Source organism: Lonchura striata, chromosome 1A (genome assembly GCF_050655825.1).
Source record: "Lonchura striata isolate lonStrDom1 chromosome 1A, ASM5065582v1, whole genome shotgun sequence".
Taxonomy (NCBI): Eukaryota; Metazoa; Chordata; class Aves; order Passeriformes; family Estrildidae; genus Lonchura; species Lonchura striata.
Genome location: NC_140741.1, coordinates 39926440 through 39945819, shown reverse-complemented (window position 1 = coordinate 39945819; position 19380 = coordinate 39926440). Strand labels below are relative to the sequence as shown.

The following is a 19380-nucleotide window of genomic DNA, read 5'->3' as shown; positions in this document are numbered from 1 at the left end:
GAGACAATTATTTCTCTTTAGGAGAAACCCCTTCTATGCCAGTAAACACAGAAGTTGTACATAATTTAAACTGATGTGTGCATACAACTGGACAGAGAAAGCAGTACACCAAAACCCATATATATTTTTTTTTAAGTAAAACAGTGAAAAAGTGAACCTGCATAATTCTTTGAAACTGAATCAAGAAACTCCTCCAGCAGCTGATTACACTGTACTGTTATAACATGTTTCTTGCAGTTTAGAACATCACATTATTTCTCAAGTGGAAAATGAGGGGATAAGAGATCTATTCATAGAAAATTTGATAACACAGAGCAGCAGGTCACTAAATCATAGATAACTGGGGAAATTATTCCTAATGGGAGTTACAGTGTGCTCAGTAAAACTGCTTCCACTGCTATCTGCCAGACTATTTACAGCACCCATTTGATTCAAATTTCAAATCCAACAGTAAGACAACAAATAAAGCCTAGCTAATAAGCCATAAAATTTCATGTGAATTGCTTCCATTAGGCATATATACAAACTAGCTTCAGTTTAAATGGTACCTGACCTATGCATTTCATTATTCTAAATACTGCAGTCATACCATTTTCATTGCAGTGCTGAAACTGTTTTATTAACTTGTGTTATGTGCATGTTTTAAGTGACCAGTAGTGCTGATCAAGGATGCAGAAGGACAGATGTTTAATTGGCAGTAAACACAAAAGAGTGAATTCTCAGTTATCAAGTTTCAGGCAGAAGTTCAAGAGAAATACATGCCCACAGCTAAAGCTGAGCCTCATTACTGAGTTTCAAATGCCTATTTAAGACCTCCTCAACTAGTGAAGTATGAAAGTTTATTTATTTTTGCCTCAGAACACTAGTTTACTTCTGATTTAGGTCCACAGGAATGCAAAGACAGATCTTTATATGAAAGTGTGTCCCTTTTAAAAATCTGAAAGTCATGAGGAAGATTTACATTTGAGAAAGTCAAGACTGTGTGCGTACTCAGCTAAAACTAAGATGTGAGCTCCTCCCTGCAACATTTCTCAGCAACAACATAACACCATAATCATGCCAAGCTGATCTGCCTGAAAGTATGCTTTTCCTTTAAAGAGACATTTGCTGTCTAATTTTCAGCAACCCACTGAACCACTGAAGTTTTAAAAAATTTCATTTCAGGGATATACCTACAAATTCCTGTACAATCTTTTTCCTGTATTTGCTTCTTCATATTGACACTGACACAATCTTTCCACCTTTCTTAGCACTCGTTCAATTACTTGCATATTTTGTCAAATAATATAAGCAAAATGAAGTCTCTACATCTATAATATTATCCATGTCCAGTCATTTCCAGTATTGGAGACACAAACCTTGTGAAAGCAGAAACTGTACAGTACCAGTGAAATTCGCCGTGTCTTTATTTAAAAAGTTACCAGCTCCTATTAACAAAATGTTCTGCTGGTTATCTTTTTACCTGCATAGAGCTCAGCAGTCTTCACTATGAAGTGCTCAGCAGCACTTCATAGAGCTCAGTCATCTTCACTTTTATAAAAAATGAAGATCTCAAAAAAAAGCTTCTAGAGCCATAAGATTTTTGACACTGGCATAGCAACTATACAGTATAATGTAATGAAGCCACTGGGACACAGTTTTCTTCTATTTTTATGGAAAAATGGTAATATATAAATTCTCAGGAACTGTTTAAGAAGTTTCAGAATACAGTATTCATTTGAAAACCAGCTGATAAGCAAGTAATTTCTCACAAGTTCTTTTCTTTTATTACTTATTAGGATAGTTTGCTTTTTAACTTACCAGGCATTATAATATTGGAAAAACCTAGTTTCCGTGTTATGGATACTCCATGGGTAAATCTAGATGTATACTCCCTCCTAATTTGTTCTATGTCTCCATGGAGCAACTGAAGAGAAACTGCCAGACCTGAAAATTAAGAGAAAAACTATGAAAAATTAGATATTCAAACATATTATTATCAGCATTGCTTTAAAATTTTGTATATTTGCTAGTATATATGCATTCTTGAGAACAGAAAATTCAGAGGAAGTTTAGTAATAACAAGCCAACCAACCTCAATTTTTAAGTGTATTTGTGAAGGGTATCAACATCGAAAAATCAGTAAAGTCTTGAAAACAACAAGCCAGGAAAATATCAGCAAATTATTACTGATGTGTAATTGAACCACAACGACAGGAACAGAAATTATGTCGGTAGGGATGGACTACTATTTTTAACTAAAAAGAGAACTAGGAAGAGGTCAGCTTGGAGAAATTTCAATCAGATTATTTGTCACCATTTTAATTTTTCACTTCCTTCAATGTAATCCTGCCTTTATTGGCATGCAAGAAAAATGGTTCCGGGCTATGGGTGTGACACAGAAGTCACATCCCAGTGTATCACTTTATATCATCTCATATAAAGTTATACAATTTATTCATCCAAAATCTGAAGAAAAAAATTCTCATAAGCTAATATAGAATAATCTATATTCTTAGGAACAGCAATTTCATAATGACTGAAATGGTGATTTTTGTTCAACATTTATCAGACTTAATCAGTCACACTCTTTCTTATGTTTGCTAGAAGACATGCAAAATGCAAGGATGGCCATATAATAATTTTCCAATTTTTAGTCCTCTAGAATCAAGGAAGCATAACTTCTTCTACTATATCTGCAGTATACAAATAAATTGCAAAGAGCATACTTCATTACAGTTGAGATTACCAAAAGCAACAGGCATGCCTTTTGGTTATTTCAAATATAATCACTGAGGCGAGTGTCTGAATGATAGAGCTTGTAAAGATTAATCTTGCCTGACCTTCAGTGTTACTACAGCATATCCTGTGTCAACATACAAATCAAGGAGAAGATAAAAGCAAACTCTGTGTATGCACTCAACAACTGGAGACAGACAACTAAGAAGAGTAATAATGAACTTGAGATTAAGCTGAAGCAAATAACATGTACAACACAGACTGAATGACAAGGTCATCAGTCCTTTTGGCTTTGAAAGAAATTTTCCCCACAACCATGTTACTGTTTAGCTGAATAAATTCACTTGAAGTCTGGCAGTTCCTAAAATCAGGGCTCAAAATTCTGTGCCATGTACTGCCAAGTCCAGGCTCCTGCAGATCAGATATCTAATTACCATGACAACTTTTATATTTTTCCTCTTACCTACACTTGCATTTTCTTATTTTGGCAGCTCCAGAGAATGTGATACTCTGACCAAACTTTCCCTCTCATGAAAAACAGCTTGCCTACACATCTCCAACTGGGTACATAAACAAATCTTACAAGGAAAAGCATTCAGTGAAGTATTTTCTATTTTAAGGACTGTATTTAATGCCATGGATATTAATTATTTTTGTAGGGGAATTTGCTTTATGGTTATACAGTGAACAACCTTTAGGAAGAAGTGACAATCATTATTTGGGCAGGTGAGAAAACAAACTGCACTGTGGCTAGCTGCCAGTACAGAAGCTCAGTACAAAGTCATACAGGCAAAATTCAGGCTCTGTTAGAGCAGGTGAAAGGTTTTTCATTGCTGTAATGGGAATAGCTAGGCTGGGTATAGGTCCCTGATAAAAATGGATATTAAGCTCACCCCCAATCTTGCTGCTTTTATATTTTAGGAAATTGTTATACACACACGTATAATCATGCCCTCATATGCCCCTATTGCACTGTTTCCTTGGAAACCTGAAAAATCTATTTGCTATTGTTACAGATCACATCAACAACAGCATTAATAAGATATTGTACAGCACCTGGTGTAAAGTTATTGTGTTTTCTAAACAAAGGTTGAAGTCTCCAAATCTAATTTTCTTTAAGTATGAACTTCACAGATTTCCTTGAAGAATTTTATTTAACTCTAAAATCAGATGTCATCGAAGGCTAAATAGTATTAACTTGAGAAAAAAGCTATCTGTCAAGGATTTGAAGTACTTGCTCATGCAAGGCAAGAAAGATATAGAGCTCTGTATTTCATGACATTCATTGCTAGAAAATTGAGTCAAATTATATATCCAAAAGCATCAAGAAATCTCTCAGTGTACACACCTGAAAGGCAGGTAAGTAATTTTACCCATAGTTTAGATACATCTTTGGAAAACAAATGACATGCATTCCCCAGCTTTTCAGAAAAATGAAGAACAACTGGATTACAGACAGCAAAGTTACTTAAAAGTGTTAAATAGTATAAAGAGGCCAGTAAATAGAAGTGAATGAAAGTCAGTCAAAATGGAAACAAAGAAAGGATGCACAGAGAAGGAAATCTCAAGGACCTCCAAAAATCAAGTCTTCAAGTTAACATTTTGCCACAGAGGACCCAGCTGTCAAACAAAAGGGAATTGCCAAGAAGGGAAGTAGAACTGATAAATCTGGTAAAATGCTAAAGTTCAGAGCACACGTACTTTTACATAGTAAATGAAAAGAACACAATTCCCAGGTAAGCATTCAGATTGCTCTGTCAAAGCTCCACTAATTTTGCAAGACACCCAGGCTACCCTCCATTAAGGACCTAAAATCATAAGAGACATACTGCTACTGAGGTGTGATACCCACAATATAGAACAGGTTGCCTGAAATCCCAAGGACTTGTTACATTCAGTGTGTTGAGATGGGCAAAAAAAACATACTGTATTTCAAAAGTTTCTCCTAGAATTGGTTTCATTCTGCTCTCAAGCTCAAACTATTTGATAACCAATAATTGGCCATTGGTGAGCTGTTCACATGCCTCTAGTGTCATCCTATGCCAGCACTGCCAAGGTGTCAGAAATGGTCACATGTCTTTACTCTCCTGTGTTCTATTTTAGTTTAGGGTTATAGGTAGTTAACTCTATACTGAGTAACTACATGTTATAGTTATTTGTTAAATCCAAATTATATATATGCCACACGACTGCAAAAAACAACACAAGAGCTATAATAAGGCAGATAAAGTTTTTTATTTTGTCATTAGATATATGCTTTTACAAGTCAGAACAAATAAATCTCCTGTCAGAACAACACAAGGTAAGACAAGTTCAGCCAGCCAAAGCCAGATAGGTAAAAAGAGGACCTTGTTGTAAGCTAAACACAAAGCCTGTGGCCACTTGCAAGCCACAGCAATCCCAAATTCATGGGTTTATGAAAATTCAATACACTTGCTAAAGAAAGGACTGAGGAATCACACATATATAATAATATATAATAAATATAATAAAAATCATCGGGAAGATATATTTTAAAAAGATGGATTAATTCACATTTTGCAAGGGCCTAGAGTTTGTATGCTTATTATAAATTGAGCTACCAGAATATTAATAAGCATTAACTAGCATAATTTAAAACATACTGACACATCATATTCAGATTTTCAGAAGGTGCAGATTCAGCTTAGGAGGGACTCCCTCAGATACACTGAAAAACAAAGAAGATTGAAGAGGAACTCACAAGTTGAAACACATCACCCTTAAAATAAAAGAGGGGAGATTTAGACCAAATGTTAGGAAGAAATTCCTTGTGGTGAGGGTGGTGAGTCACTGAAAAAAGATGCCTAGAGAAATTGTGGATGTCCCATTCCTGGAAGTGTTCTAGGCCAGGTTAAACTGGGCTCTGGGCAACCAGATCTAGTGGGTTGCATCTTTGCCAACAGCAGGGGGACTGCACACAGCAAAAATTAGTTTTAGGAAAAAATAGAGCATTTTGTGATGGGTCAGCTGTTCATAGACAAAGCAAAATAGAGATCTGCAACATGTCACTATATACTGCATCTGACTGTGGTTCATAGGACCGCTATTTATTACACCTGGGAACCATCAAAAACTTCATAACTATACATTTTCCATTTCTAGAACATTAGGAGCTAAAACACAGCAGCAAAAAATTATCATCAGGTCTCTGAAGGACTGGCACATTTTTTTAGTAAGGTATGTAGTCTAGTTTTGTCCCCTCAGAAAAAAAGCTTCAATTATCTCCCTAGTGATAATTAAAACTCTTGTGTTAGCTATTATTCTTTATTTACCCCAGTTTTGAAACCACTACAACAATACTCTGTAAGGAACTACAAATAGATATGCATTTATTTCTTTTGCAACTTTTGTACTAAATTTCAATACATGACAGATTATTTTTATTATTCAGATGAAAGACAATGCAGAAAATTGTCAGTCTGCTGAATAAGTATCCCAGATTTTTGTTAGATTGTCATTTTACCTTCAAACAGCTTTTGTACTGCATTATTGATTTCTGCACTTAGTTATGACAGAAGGCATCTGTTCATTATGCTTATGGACCCTTTATTTGCATTTGGGCTTCTGGGGGCAGGGGAAATAATTTACATTCAGCTTCTATCTGCTGGCAGCAGAGAATGCTAGATCATATTTAGAAGAAAATGCCTAGCAGCTGCTCAGAAAACTGATAGAAGAAAAAAAAAATCTCAGACAGAATGTTGTTCAGCACTGTTTGTATTTTAAGAAAAGTAATAAAATAAGGCATCTGTCCAAATAAAGCTGCCTAATAATGTTAAAGCCTTTCGAGAGCTTACAGGTGATCCCATTTCCAGTAGTGCTTTAAGTGCAAAGGTAAAAAGGTAAAGATAAAACCAGTGGATTTGCACCAAAAAATGGTTTACTGATTTAATGTGATCTGGGACAAACAGTTGTATAAATTTTGGCCACAGAAAACTCTATGTAGAAAATCCCACAAATTACTGTCTGGGAATAGAGAACTAAAAAAGAAGAGGTAGATTCAGTCCTTGATGGCCTGTTTGAAGACTTCATTCTATTTATTTTGAATTATCAAATTAAACTCTGAAGTCCTCTTTTCCTCAGCTTTAAATTCTGGGGTTTAGCTCAGTAAAAAAAGAATGCAGGAATACCACTGTAACATTTTGACAGCTTTCTTGGAGCTCTTTTGTCAAGACTTTTGTCAGAAATGCCCTCAAGTGTATAAAATAGGGATGTTTTTCTTCCTCAGATGGAACAGAAACACTTAAATGCAAATGACATTTAGCTGTCATAGGAAAACTGGCTTGGAATTTCTTTACAGGGTATATAATAAAACCTCAAGTATTTCTTTCAGACTTTCCACAGTATGAAGGATAAAGGACCACAAGGCTAAGTTACTATTATAAGCATCTAGTCTAACAACCATATAAAAACAATAAAAAATTCAGAAATAATGTCTACAGTTCTTGCCTTAGCAAGCCCACTGCTTCCCTTTTCTATTAACAAGTCACTTGGCATGTTAACACCATTCTCACACTACCACACTATACTGCAAAGGTGAACCATCTTGCAGAAACTTTTTTAAATTACATTTTTACAAACTGAAAGGTTATCTAGAATATTATGGAGGTTGCAAAATACACAATTCTGCAATTATAAGTAGTTTATATTGCTGCTAGTGCAAATAACAGAAAAAAGGTTCCAAGGAAACACTTGTTATTTTCTCCTTCATGTAGTGTAGTTCTTCATAGAAATAGAATTTTATTAGAAATTTAGCTACTTGCATTCCAATTGTGTGTCTTTGAAATAAGGAAACAGATGTTTAATAGGTACCTGAACAAAATGTTAAAAATCAAATCTCCACCAACAATTAGAACCTAGGTAACAATTGTAAAGAACTTATAAATATATTCTTGAAGAAGTTAAAATCGTGTATGTGTTCTATAAATAATTATTTGAAACAGTGTTAAGACTTTTTATTCGTTTAATAGATAAAATGAAGGAAGTCAACACTATCCAACAAATTTTTGGAAAAGGCTTTTAAAAACATAATGCAATTCCAAGATAGAAATATGAACCAGCTATTGTTATTATGCAGCATTAGGAAGAAATTTCTGGGCAGCCTTAGGTAGGAATTTCTGGGTTTAAATTGAGTGTCATTTGAATCACATCCAGCAATGGTATATCCAGCAGGACCAGGGCAGTAATTGTTCTCCTGTCCTTGGCATTGGTGAGGTCACACTTCAAATCCTGTGTTCAGTTTTGGATTCTTCACAACAGGAAGGAAACTGAGGCACTGGAGCATGTCCAGAGAAGGGCAGCAGAGTCAGTGAAGGGTCTTGGAGCACAGTTTTTATGAGAAGCAGCTGGGGGAGCTGGGGTTGTTTAATCTGAAAGAAAGGAAGCTGAGGGGAGACGTTATTGCTGTCTACAACTACCAGAGAAAGGAGGTGGCAGTGAGGTGGGGGTCCATCTCTACTCTCAGGTTACAAGTAATAAGAGGAAACTGCACTGGAAAAGGCTGCCCAGAGAAATGCTTGGCTCACTATCTCTGAGATATTTAAAAGACCCACTTGGCAGCGCTGGGTTAATGGCTGGACTCCATGATCTTAAAGGCCTTTCTCAGCCTAAACGATTCTATGACTATCATTGCAGTACTGACTTGAACAACAAATCATAGTTTCTACTGAATAGATTATCTCCCTGGCAGTATCACAATGGCACATTTTTCATCCTTCTCTGAAAACAAATCTTTTAGCAACACTGAAGACAATAACATGAATTTAACTCTATTACACCCTTATCTCTTCAGGGCCAAATGATCTTGGAACAACACTTTATGTGCAAAATTCTTTATAAGGGTAATCTTTTGGCTTTAGCATTTTTTGAGAACAAAAAAGAATGCCTTATTCACTGTATACTTAGTGAAGCACATAAGAGCAGCATTCTTATTTTAAACGCGTTTCAAACAGCAGCCTTCAGTGACAACTAATTCTTAAACATATCAAACTGGAATACACATAATCTCCTTGTCACAAAACAAAGATTAAAAATGACAGATTTATAAATTGTCCTGGAACTAAGCAAATGCACTTGCTCTTTAAACGTTAGTGATGTGAAGTTAAAAAAAACCATTTCAAAGCAATGCTGACACCTGAGAACTTTTTGGATAAAATACAAACATCAGAAATATTTTCTGTGATTAATTATATGTCCAGAAGTTAGCTAAAAGTGATGTATTTTTACCTTCTCAGTGAAATTCATGTTAACTGCTCCTGCTATCATTTCCCCTCATTGTTCCCCCGTCATTACTCCAACCAATTCTCCACTGTAAGCCCATGCTTTCTTTTTGGCTAAAAGTCATAGCTGTTTGTAGCAGGGAATGCACATTTAGTTTCCCATCTGAGATTTCTTGTGCTGGTTCACAAGAAAAAGCTCTCCTTCACCAACTCTGAGTGTGGTAACACTGTGAGCTGCTGGAGTAGTGTCATGTAAACACAGTCACATTACTTCTGGTATCTAAAAAATACTTCAAGCTACCACAGCTCTATTCCTATAAATATTGTAGACTTACACTGAGCTAGCAATTCCCACATTTTATCTCTTGTAGATCTTCATTTCACAACTGTGAAAAAATTAAGCTCTCTGATTAAGGGGCCTCTGCAGTTTCTCCCCTGCAAGGTAAATAATAACACCAACAGGCTTTCTGCTCCAAACCAAGGAATTTGTAAGCCAAAGCTTACTTTTTGTGAAATACAAAATGAAGCAAAGTATTTGCTCCCTTAAATTTCTCAGTGTTTGACAGTAACCATGGAGAAATGATATCATCAGAGTGCCAAGGGGCTGCTGAATTCAGGTAAGCAGGCATGAGAAAGCCCCAAAGCACATATCACTTTTTCTAACCAACTGTCTCTGTTGTCATACTTGTCCCAGAACTTACATCTTGTCAGATGAGTTCATGCAATGGGCTGGTCTACTTCATGTCTTTTCTGACCAAGCCTTATATGACCACTGAACCACACTGAGTGGCAACTGAGAGCTAAACTGGAGAGAAAAAAGGTCTCACATATGAGGTAAAATAGTTCCCTAAACTGAAGAATGGTCTACAAAACTTACTTTAGGTTGGTTGAATTAAAGTTAAAATTATTTGCTTTTGAATGAGCCACCTCAATGAACTTCAAAAGAGTTCAATCTCACTTTGAGGTGGGTTCCTCTTTCTGCTGGTGTTGGACCACGTAACCTCCTGAGGACCCTTCCAGCCTAACTTACTGTATGATCTGATGAATAACTTTCCTCCTTAAGATTGTCCTTCCTTATGACAATATTGTTAGCAAACATCTGTCAACACATGGGCTTCAAATCCTCCATGCTTCAAACAAGGAATTCTAGTTTCAAGTACTCACATCAATTAAAGTTAATGTATAATAACAGTGTTCCCAGTGCAGTTGCAAAGTTTGGCATTGGTACCACAGAATAAACCACACTGCACTCAGTAAAAATGCAATTATGTTACATCACCCTTGTCTAATTGATCAGACCATTCCAAGGTAATGGCACAGAGAAAGACTTTCCCACTACATTAGTTATTTTCATGGACTCCACATGATTTCAAAACTACAGAGCAGCTAGATGTGTTTATAATTTCTTACATCAGTAATTTAATCTCTAAAGGACATGAAACGATTTTTATCTCCTTTGATGTCACAATGAAAAGTACATGTATCCCTTTCTCAGCTTCCAAGAATTATGGCATCAGGCACATGCAACTTTTCAAGACTTGTTAAAAGGAAATCCTAATCAGCATTTACAGAAAAGCTTACAATTGAGACAATTAAGGAGCCTAAAGGGAAAAGCAGAGTAAAACAGAATGTCTTGCATCCCCTTAAAAGTAAGTCATTCAGTCTTTCTTTTCATAGGAATGTGAAGAAAATTTGTAGTGCATTTCATCGACATTTAAATATGATACTTATCAGGTAACTCACTGGGGAGAACATTCATATATATCATGAGATCCAAGCTTAAATCTCTTTTGAGAGATTGGTAAGAGGACATAAATATAGATCACACTTAGGAAAATTATGCATTACTCAGAAGGCTTTAGAGCCACTTCCCCTTTCCCCATGGTATCATGAATATTTTCAGATCGTATACAAAGTTGAATAGTTGCTGCAGGGAAGTTGTAGAAGCCAAGCAATTAGCATGCTCATCTGGGACATGCAAGACTGGCTGAAAATCCTTTTCCAGATCAGATCTTTGATTCTGCAGTTACAAAAATAGAAATGCATTATTTTCCTCATAAAATTGATGCAATTAAGTGTGATATCTATGCAGGAATATTAGGTTTCCCACTGCTTTTTGCATTTTAAAACAAAGTAACCAGCTTCTAATTCTAAGAAAAAATATTATACAAAAAATAGATTTTACAGCCAGCTGTGCTCCAGGTATTACTGAAACCTGGTTTGTGTAATAATGACATTCCACAAATACCAAAAACTCAATGTAAGAAATAACAAAGCTACTAAATGCAGCAAAGGCTGTACAATTTGGCCTTTGCAATACTGATTTGATTTCTTACACCAGACAACCAGGTGTTTTCCAGTAATGTGATACCTTACATATCTGGTCTTTGCAGATGTGAATGGGAATTGCATCCACTACCAGGTACTCCACTCTGTTAGATTGGAAATTCATACAGAAAACACATTCCAGTTTCCACTTTAGCAAAGGATACTAAATTATCCATGAGAGTACATCTTTCCTTCCATTCCTGTGCCACTAAGTAGAGGAAAGGGGATGAACATTTGTCCCCTGCTCCTTTTTGGCCTTTATAAACAAATGACAGTCATTTGCCTTTAATTCATCCTTTTTAGACACAAGCCGAGAATAAGATGCATGAGGATTCTGCACTTAAGAACTGTCATGAATTGAAGCAGAAAAGGTAAGTTTTTGATGGTGGAGGATTGAGTGGCAAATACAAATGCTATAGTATGTCACTATGCATTTTACATGCAAGACACTTGAAGTACATTTTGAGTTCCTTTTTAGATTGCCACAAAAAGTGGAAGACATTTTTTCCTGAAGAATATTATGAACTACCTGATAAATTATTTTAGCAGGGAAACACAACAATTTGTGTTAACTAAAGCATGCAAAATCTCCTGACTTGAAAGAAACTGTAAGAGGGAACAAGCTTAGAAAACAGACAATAGTCTGAAGCACCTTTGCTGTTGTTTTTACCACTCTTCCTTTCTAAGTATTCAAGGTGATTTGAAAAGGGCAAGTGTGATATAAACCAAAAAATCAAGTTTTCCTACATCTGGCTCATACCTACAACAGTTCCTAAGGGAGAGAAAAGACTTCTCTCTCCTGTAATGCAAGGTGTTATCCTTTTCTGACAACAACAAGGTGGCAGCCAAAGCTAATGAGGCTTCAGAACCAACCACAGAACACTATCACAGAAAAAAACAGCAAATGAAAAATAAAAAGTAGTGTAACAACAATATTTTCCATGAGGTGTCAGCAGAAGTATCTGAACATATTGCTAAAATCTTGCAAGTGCTTTTTCAGGCTGCTAAGGAGTCACAGGAGAATGAATCTCATGTGTGTGCTATAAATAACCTTCCATAGTTTACTTTCACTTGCTCCGTACTCAAAGTGGCATCACTGCTCACTTCCTCTTTCTCTCTCCAACCTTCACATCCACTGCTGGAATTCTGTGCTGCTCTTCCCTCTTTGCCTTCCTTACCCTGACAATCCTTTTCAAAATGCAACTAATCTTCCGTTTGCTACCTTTAGTTTCCAGCCTTCTGCAACAAGTGAAAACATTCATGTGTCACGTCTTTCATGTTGAATATTCACATAATTAAAGTATTCAAATTTATCCAATGTCTCCTAAGAACTGCATATTTAACTGTGCACTTTTTTTTCATGAGGGAAGAATAGGATTAGCAAGTATCACAGAGTAAGCACATATTATATGGACAGTCAGAACGACCATGAATAAGTTTTTCTTGATGCATATGATTAACATATTTAAGAAACCAAACATTAAACTTACTCAGTAATATATCCTTCTATTTTCAGTACATGATTTTTATACCTATTGTCCAATAAGATCCATGATACTCTAAACCTTAAACACATGTATATATGTGGCTAGATTCTATATGAGAAAATAATTAAATTAGAAATGGTTAAATATATAACTTCAGTCTTGATAAGTAAGCTTTTATGTGCTTCTTGGTTGTCCACTAAAGATGGTAAAACATTTATTTTTAAGATAAACATGCTTGAAATCAAGTTAAAGAAGCCTGCAATGACAATACAGTTAGTTAAAGAAGTACGAAATCTACTACATGAATATACTGGAACCTCAAAAATGAGATTTTTCTATGGTTTCAACTAATTGATATTTCACAGGGAAAACCAACATTTGAATACAGGGGCAACAGACTTATAAGCCTCCATTTCAGGTTTCATTTCAAATTTTTTTCAACCCCCCCTTTGAATGACAGAATTCAGAAAAAGTTAGCAAGTTGATATTAAAAAAAGAAAACAAAAAATGCAAATTCAACATCTCCTGTGAGTCAAACCACCATCTCATAATAACAAAGGTCAGTTGTGTCCCATTCCTTTAGTCTCACACACAAATTTATTTCAGACAGTTCCAGTAATGTACAGCTGACTGTGAGGATTATTGGTAAACTCTGAAATTACAACTCCAAATCTTGCTCAGCTGAAATGCAAAGTGGCCAGTTGGAATGCAGATTGTGCATTCATTTTTTTCTGAAGCGTAATATATAATTGTTCTGGTTTTGGCCTTGAGGTGTGAGGTCTGGAGCTGTGTGGGCTTGTCTAAGTTGCTGTTCTATAGCAGCTACATCATGGATGGTGGGAAAGTAAGGAACTTTGGCTTCTAGGAAGGAGAGGTGTGACTTCAGGTCAAGAGAGAGCCTGGAGGGAGGGGAAACTCATCCACCATTGTTGATTGCTGCCCAGGCTCTAGGTGAGCATTTGGATGTGAATCACCCTCTTTTGCACACTTTTGTTAGTAGTATTGCTGCTGTTTCTGTTTCTTTTTCTTATCTCATTGCTCTTTCCAGCAAATTGTTTTAATGTCACCTCAGGATCTCTGCCTTTTGCATGTCCCACCAAAAGGGGCAGGAGAGTGGGTCATGGTTTTCTTTTTAGTTCTGAGTACTAAACTGGGGAATACTATTCCTAAAACACGACAGTTATGTCTATGGTAAATTTTATATTCCTGGTGAAAATGTGAAGCAGAAATATCAAGCAATATGGATCAATAATTTGATCAGCTCCAGACCTGAACAGAACTCCAGAAAACTTCAGCTCCTCAGCACAGAATAAACGTTTATATTATAAAGTTCCTTGAGGAAAATTCAGTGATTTTTTATTTTAAAATGTGTACATGAACAGCAGTATTGTACATTTTCATCTATTTTTCTCTATGTGCAAATATGTTTCTTTCATAGATGTTACTCTTTTTACAATAGAGCTACTTCATTTGCAGACTAAGAATGCAAACAGAAAGGTAGCAAATTACTCACCTGCATTGGAGCCTGTCAAGTTGTAACGTGCATTCAGCTTTTTAATGATATTTTCATGGATCTGATACCAGTCACTCTCCGTGTTGCACCTGGAAAAATTATAACTTTCTTAATTCTGAAATAGGAACACAAGTTCATCAGACCAACTTCACTACATATCCTTAAATAAATCCTCTTTAGCTCATGAAATAAATAGGAGCTAACAAAGTACCATGAAACTACCTGTCTCAATAGCAACAGTGCCCTTACCATTTGAGAAAGGCACCATGAAATACCTGCTTCATAGGCAAAGCATAGGAGAAAGATCAGAACAACTGTGCTGAGGAACTCAGACATGACCAAGCCATTTCTGTATAGATCTATCTTTCAGGGCTAACCCACGCAGAAATTTATCTTGTGACACTCCAAAGAAGACACAGAACTCAGAGCTGATATTAGTAACAGAAAAACCAGTGCTATACACCTCAAAGTTACTTAAAAAGGTTGTTATCTTCTGGAGGTAGTCAATGAAAGAGCAAATTACATTTCAGTACACATTTATAAAATAGCTGGTTTTCCATAAGGAAAACCTGTGTTATAATGATCAAAGTCTAGACTTGAGTTAGCCTGAGCATTAAATCTGATTTCTAATGATAATTCTTCTTCCATTTTTTTTCTGTTATCTTAAAACAAACAGGCATTTTTTTTAAAAAAAACAAAATATATTAGGTAGACAAAACTAACAATTTGTTAACCAAGAGTAAACATTTATCTGACTTTGATGTTCTAGGAGTCTAAATAAGAGCCAGCCCACCTGCCCACTATTACTCTAAGCTGCTTTTCTGCAGCACTGATTCCAGCAGCTCTAATTCACCACAGATGGAGACAGAGGAAGGACGCCCATGCCTTCAAGATTTGAGTGCTACCCCTGGGAAGGACAGAACTTTCTCATACACATGACAATATGTGTCTCAGGTATATGTAGTTAGACTAGACTACTCCACAATACAATTCTTACTATAATGTCCAAGACCAGCAGGAAATTGCATGCATTGAGTTGCTACTGGAAAATGGACCTTTCTTCCAATTGCTATCAGCCAAAATCCACTATCTAATAAAGCATTCATTTTTAAACCTACTTTTGATTTTGCATTAACTGCCTTCTGTATTTTTATTATTCCCATTATATAGCTGCTTTATTTCACAAAAAGATACTCTGCCTGCTTTTTTTTCTGTAGCTACAAAGTACTTCCACTAGAGGCCTTGGCAGCACAAGGCACTGAAGTAAGTCCAAAAGGCACTTTATGTTGCCATAATAAGAGAGCTCCAGAATAATGTGAAAAATGCTGATACATACATAAATACCTAAAAGGATGCAGCCTTTACCTTCACTATTATCCCACTTCATAAACACACCTGTAGAGCTAGCCAAAATTTCCACACTGTGATAAAAAAAAAAGCCAAAAAACACAGCTAGTGTGCGTTTTTGGAAAAGAAAGGAGCTAGAGCTATTTAGTCACACTGCATTTAACACCACTGATTCTGATGCAAATGACTCTAAGATGCTTTCAAAAAATGAAGAAAAAAACATTTCTTACATGTAGACTTTTAAGACAAGGTCATCCTTTGAATCTCCTGCCAGCAAATCTGCAATACTGAGGACTGCACAGCCAAAGGGCCGTCTATATTGTACATTGCAGGCATTTTTCTTTTCTCCAGCTCCCATTCGTCCTGCGAAACAAAAATAATATTTGAGTGATAATCCATGGAATTGTGTCTCTCCAAACCACAGAAGAGAGGCAGCAAGCAATCCAACTCAATGCCAAGTGTACTCCCATTGGGAACCTACCTGGTCCATCTTTGTGCTACATTCAGATAGCAAATGGTACAGCAAGTCCACTAAGTATGTGGTGATCTCAAAAGGTCTCCAAGCAGACCAGAGGTTCTACTCATCCTCTCATGACCCTCACCCAATTTGTAATACCCAGTCATAGAATCCTCATGACACTATCAAATTAGAGTTCAGACATGACAGGGTGTTCAACATTTGCTGTCTGATACAAATAATTTTACTGTGGCTGTTGCTACCCATCATCTATGTGAGAGGTGTGATTGAACCATTACAATTTGATAACCAAATGCTGTTTCCTTATAGGCAACTGGACAGCAAAGGAATAATTGACCAGCTGCAGGAAAATAAAGAAGAGATGAAACACAGGGAGAAAAGATGACAAAAGGCACAAGAACAATTTTTGATAAGGAAAGAAAGAAGGCAATCAAGGAAAAGAGATTTGAAAAAAAATATTTTTTCTAGTCTTTTCCATTTGATTTAAATAAAATTTATCATTCTTCCCGCTGTGTTCCTGGCATTTGAAACTCCCCTCTTCTATCAATTTTATTCAATTGTGCACTAGTAGTTATGTATCTTTCCCACCAAGTCTTAATTTCTGTCAAAAAAAACCTATAGCTGCAGTTGTTGCAAGGGTAATGTCACCTCCAAATATCCCTATGCATCACAGCGGTTTGAAGAGTAACTGTTCATTTTTACACCACAAAGCAGATAAATGTTGTTTTAACTTTTAAATATTTCAGTGGTTCATGTATAAACTTGGCTGTGAATATATTTGAGAATCATGCAACTAGAAAAATCCTACTCTTTAATATTTTTAAAACATTTATTCTTCTAACTGCACTTATATCAGAACTTACCATATCTTTTCTAAAATCTTGCCCAAAAACCAAAACACTGTATTTTGATGAAATATCAAATCAGTATAAAAATGCACAGAAAATCATTTCTCACAGCTGTAAAATAAAGCTTGCTTTGTAACTTTTGTAAATTACTTTGTAAATTGTTTGTTTACTGTATATTTACTTTGTAAATTGTTTCTGAACTCAGCATAAGTTACAGTAACTATACTTCAAACAAAAATGTCTTTCAAAAATAGGAAGAAAAGTTATATTTTGTAATGTACCAATGCAACTAGAGGCAGATTACAAAGAAAACAATATATCTAAGAGGTCAAAAGCAGACCCAAAGATTATTGTTTTACATCAGTACAACCCAGAGGACTTAAAATAAGTACACAAACATATACTTTTCTTCTCGTCCACTTTTCTTCTAGAGGACATCTCTCTAGAGTATCAGAGATAATTTTTTTTATGAAATATTGCCCATTTTTATCACCTCTCACCCTTTTTAAAGGAGTCAGGGAGAAGACAAAATTAATCTGAACAATTAATCTGAACAATATCAGTTATACATCAGATACTGTATACAAATGAAGTAAGTTAGAGTGTCCAGACAAGCTTTTCTATGTTCAAAGGATGCTTTAAATTACACTTCAGAACAAGAATGGACTCCCCATGACAACTCCATCATCTCAACACAGTTCATCTTTGACATTTTCATTTTGTTTTGGGATAGTAACAAAGTATACTGCATCAAAACTCAGCAGTATACTTGATAAATAACATAAAACAATGCTGAGAAATCCAAGTGATTTTTCAAACAAAAAAAAGGCATTTTCTTTTCCAAAAGTTTGTTCAAAAGTATAGCTATTATAACAAACCCAAAAGCTAGCCCCAAGCAGTTTTCTTTTATGTACTGCTGCACGTCTAACAAATAAAACGTTATACCTACCTATTCGGATAATGTGCACAGTGATATAGATGTCCTTCCTGAGTTCACTGCTACCCAAATCCTGCACAAGATCAGAACCTCATTATTTTTGACTCCTGATTAAAATGTGACATTTAAAGAGACTTCCGCACACAGCTCACTGCCAGTGAGTTAATTTATACAGCATTAACAAATCCCTTCAACACTTAAAATTGGCGGTCATGCAGTCAAAATGAGCATCCTAAAATACCCTGGTTAGAATTTGCTGTAATGTAGCAAAAGCAGTGGGAGGGTACAAGAGACTTGCTATGTGCCTTGAACATAGTGATGCATTTGTGCAATTCCAAATATTCTGGACGTACAGGGAGTGCTGCACAAAGAATTGTTGGAGTGTAAAAAGTACAAGGAGGAAAGAACTGGTCTTTGTTGCAGAGAGAATGACTGGTACGTATGCTTGCATGGAAGTTCAATGAGTGTCCACATACTGCCATAAAACATTTAAATTGGGGGTTCATCCACACCCTTCAGCCCCTCAAACCAGCCTTTTCAGTTGATGTTCATAGCAATATACAAGCTTAGGGAGCAGCTCTGAGTCAACCACACAGTAACAATTTAATCCAACTTGTATTCTCAAAATCCAGGGCAAAAAAGGACTGAGGTTAGGAAGAACTCACCACAAAGAGAGAACAGTGTCTTTCAGGCTTTTCTGGACATTTTGGCAAACCATTTCTATTCAGTCTTAAAAAAAATCTTTCACTGTAAGAAAACAAATATGACATATATGTTGAACAACACTACAGAAAAAGTAGATCTTATTTTGATCTTATTTCCAGATGCAACCTTTCTCAAGATAAAAAATGAATGAAATATTCTTTTTCTGGAAGTCTCAGATGTATGAATGAAAAAAAAAAAAAGGGAGACGCTAGTGAAGGGTGTTGACTAACTTAATCACCTAAGAAAATTAGTAAAAACTCAATACAAAATAGAAGACTGATTGCCATTTGGAAGAATAATATTGCACATCCTAGTACACAGAGAAACACAAGCGATGGAATCCATTTATCCTAGAACTAAAATTAGATGTGTAGTAAGTTGGTATTGATTCTTGCTAAACAAATGTCAACATCACCATGTTTGTATTCAACCAATATTCTTTTTCATATGTAGGATGATGATCGTAAGAGACATTTTTCTTACACAACTCTGTTAAAACCTCTTACTACAGTACACTGATTTTAGCAGTTTTGTAAGTGTCTTGAAAGTTCCAGCAGGGCAAATCTCATTTTTGAAATCCTGTTTTGCAATCTATTGTGGGGTTTTAAATGCTGCAGCTGATACAAGTATTAATACTGCTAGTAGGGAGATGCAGAGAATTCTTATTTCCAAATAGAAGAGGGCACAAGACCACACTAGAAGAGAAATTATTATTTTAAATATTTCCATTAGATAGTAGGATTTATGGATAAACTCTATGCTAACCTGGCAACTCTTCCATGG

At 35.7% G+C, this 19380-nt stretch overlaps 1 protein-coding gene across 4 annotated transcripts in view; it reads right to left on the bottom strand.

Annotated features, from left to right (window-relative positions):
- Positions 1-19380, bottom strand: part of DOCK4 (dedicator of cytokinesis 4) — a 220588-nt gene that overhangs the window by 94581 nt on the left and 106627 nt on the right. For all 4 annotated transcript variants that reach the window (XM_021545259.4, XM_021545261.4, XM_021545262.4 and 1 more), the window contains exons 9-13: positions 18558-18639; positions 17905-17965; positions 15860-15992; positions 14283-14371; positions 1801-1926 (exon numbers count right to left, since the gene is read on the bottom strand). In XM_021545259.4, the coding sequence (XP_021400934.1) occupies positions 1801-1926; positions 14283-14371; positions 15860-15992; positions 17905-17965; positions 18558-18639 (491 nt within the window). The remainder of the gene's footprint in view (positions 1-1800; positions 1927-14282; positions 14372-15859; positions 15993-17904; positions 17966-18557; positions 18640-19380) is intronic.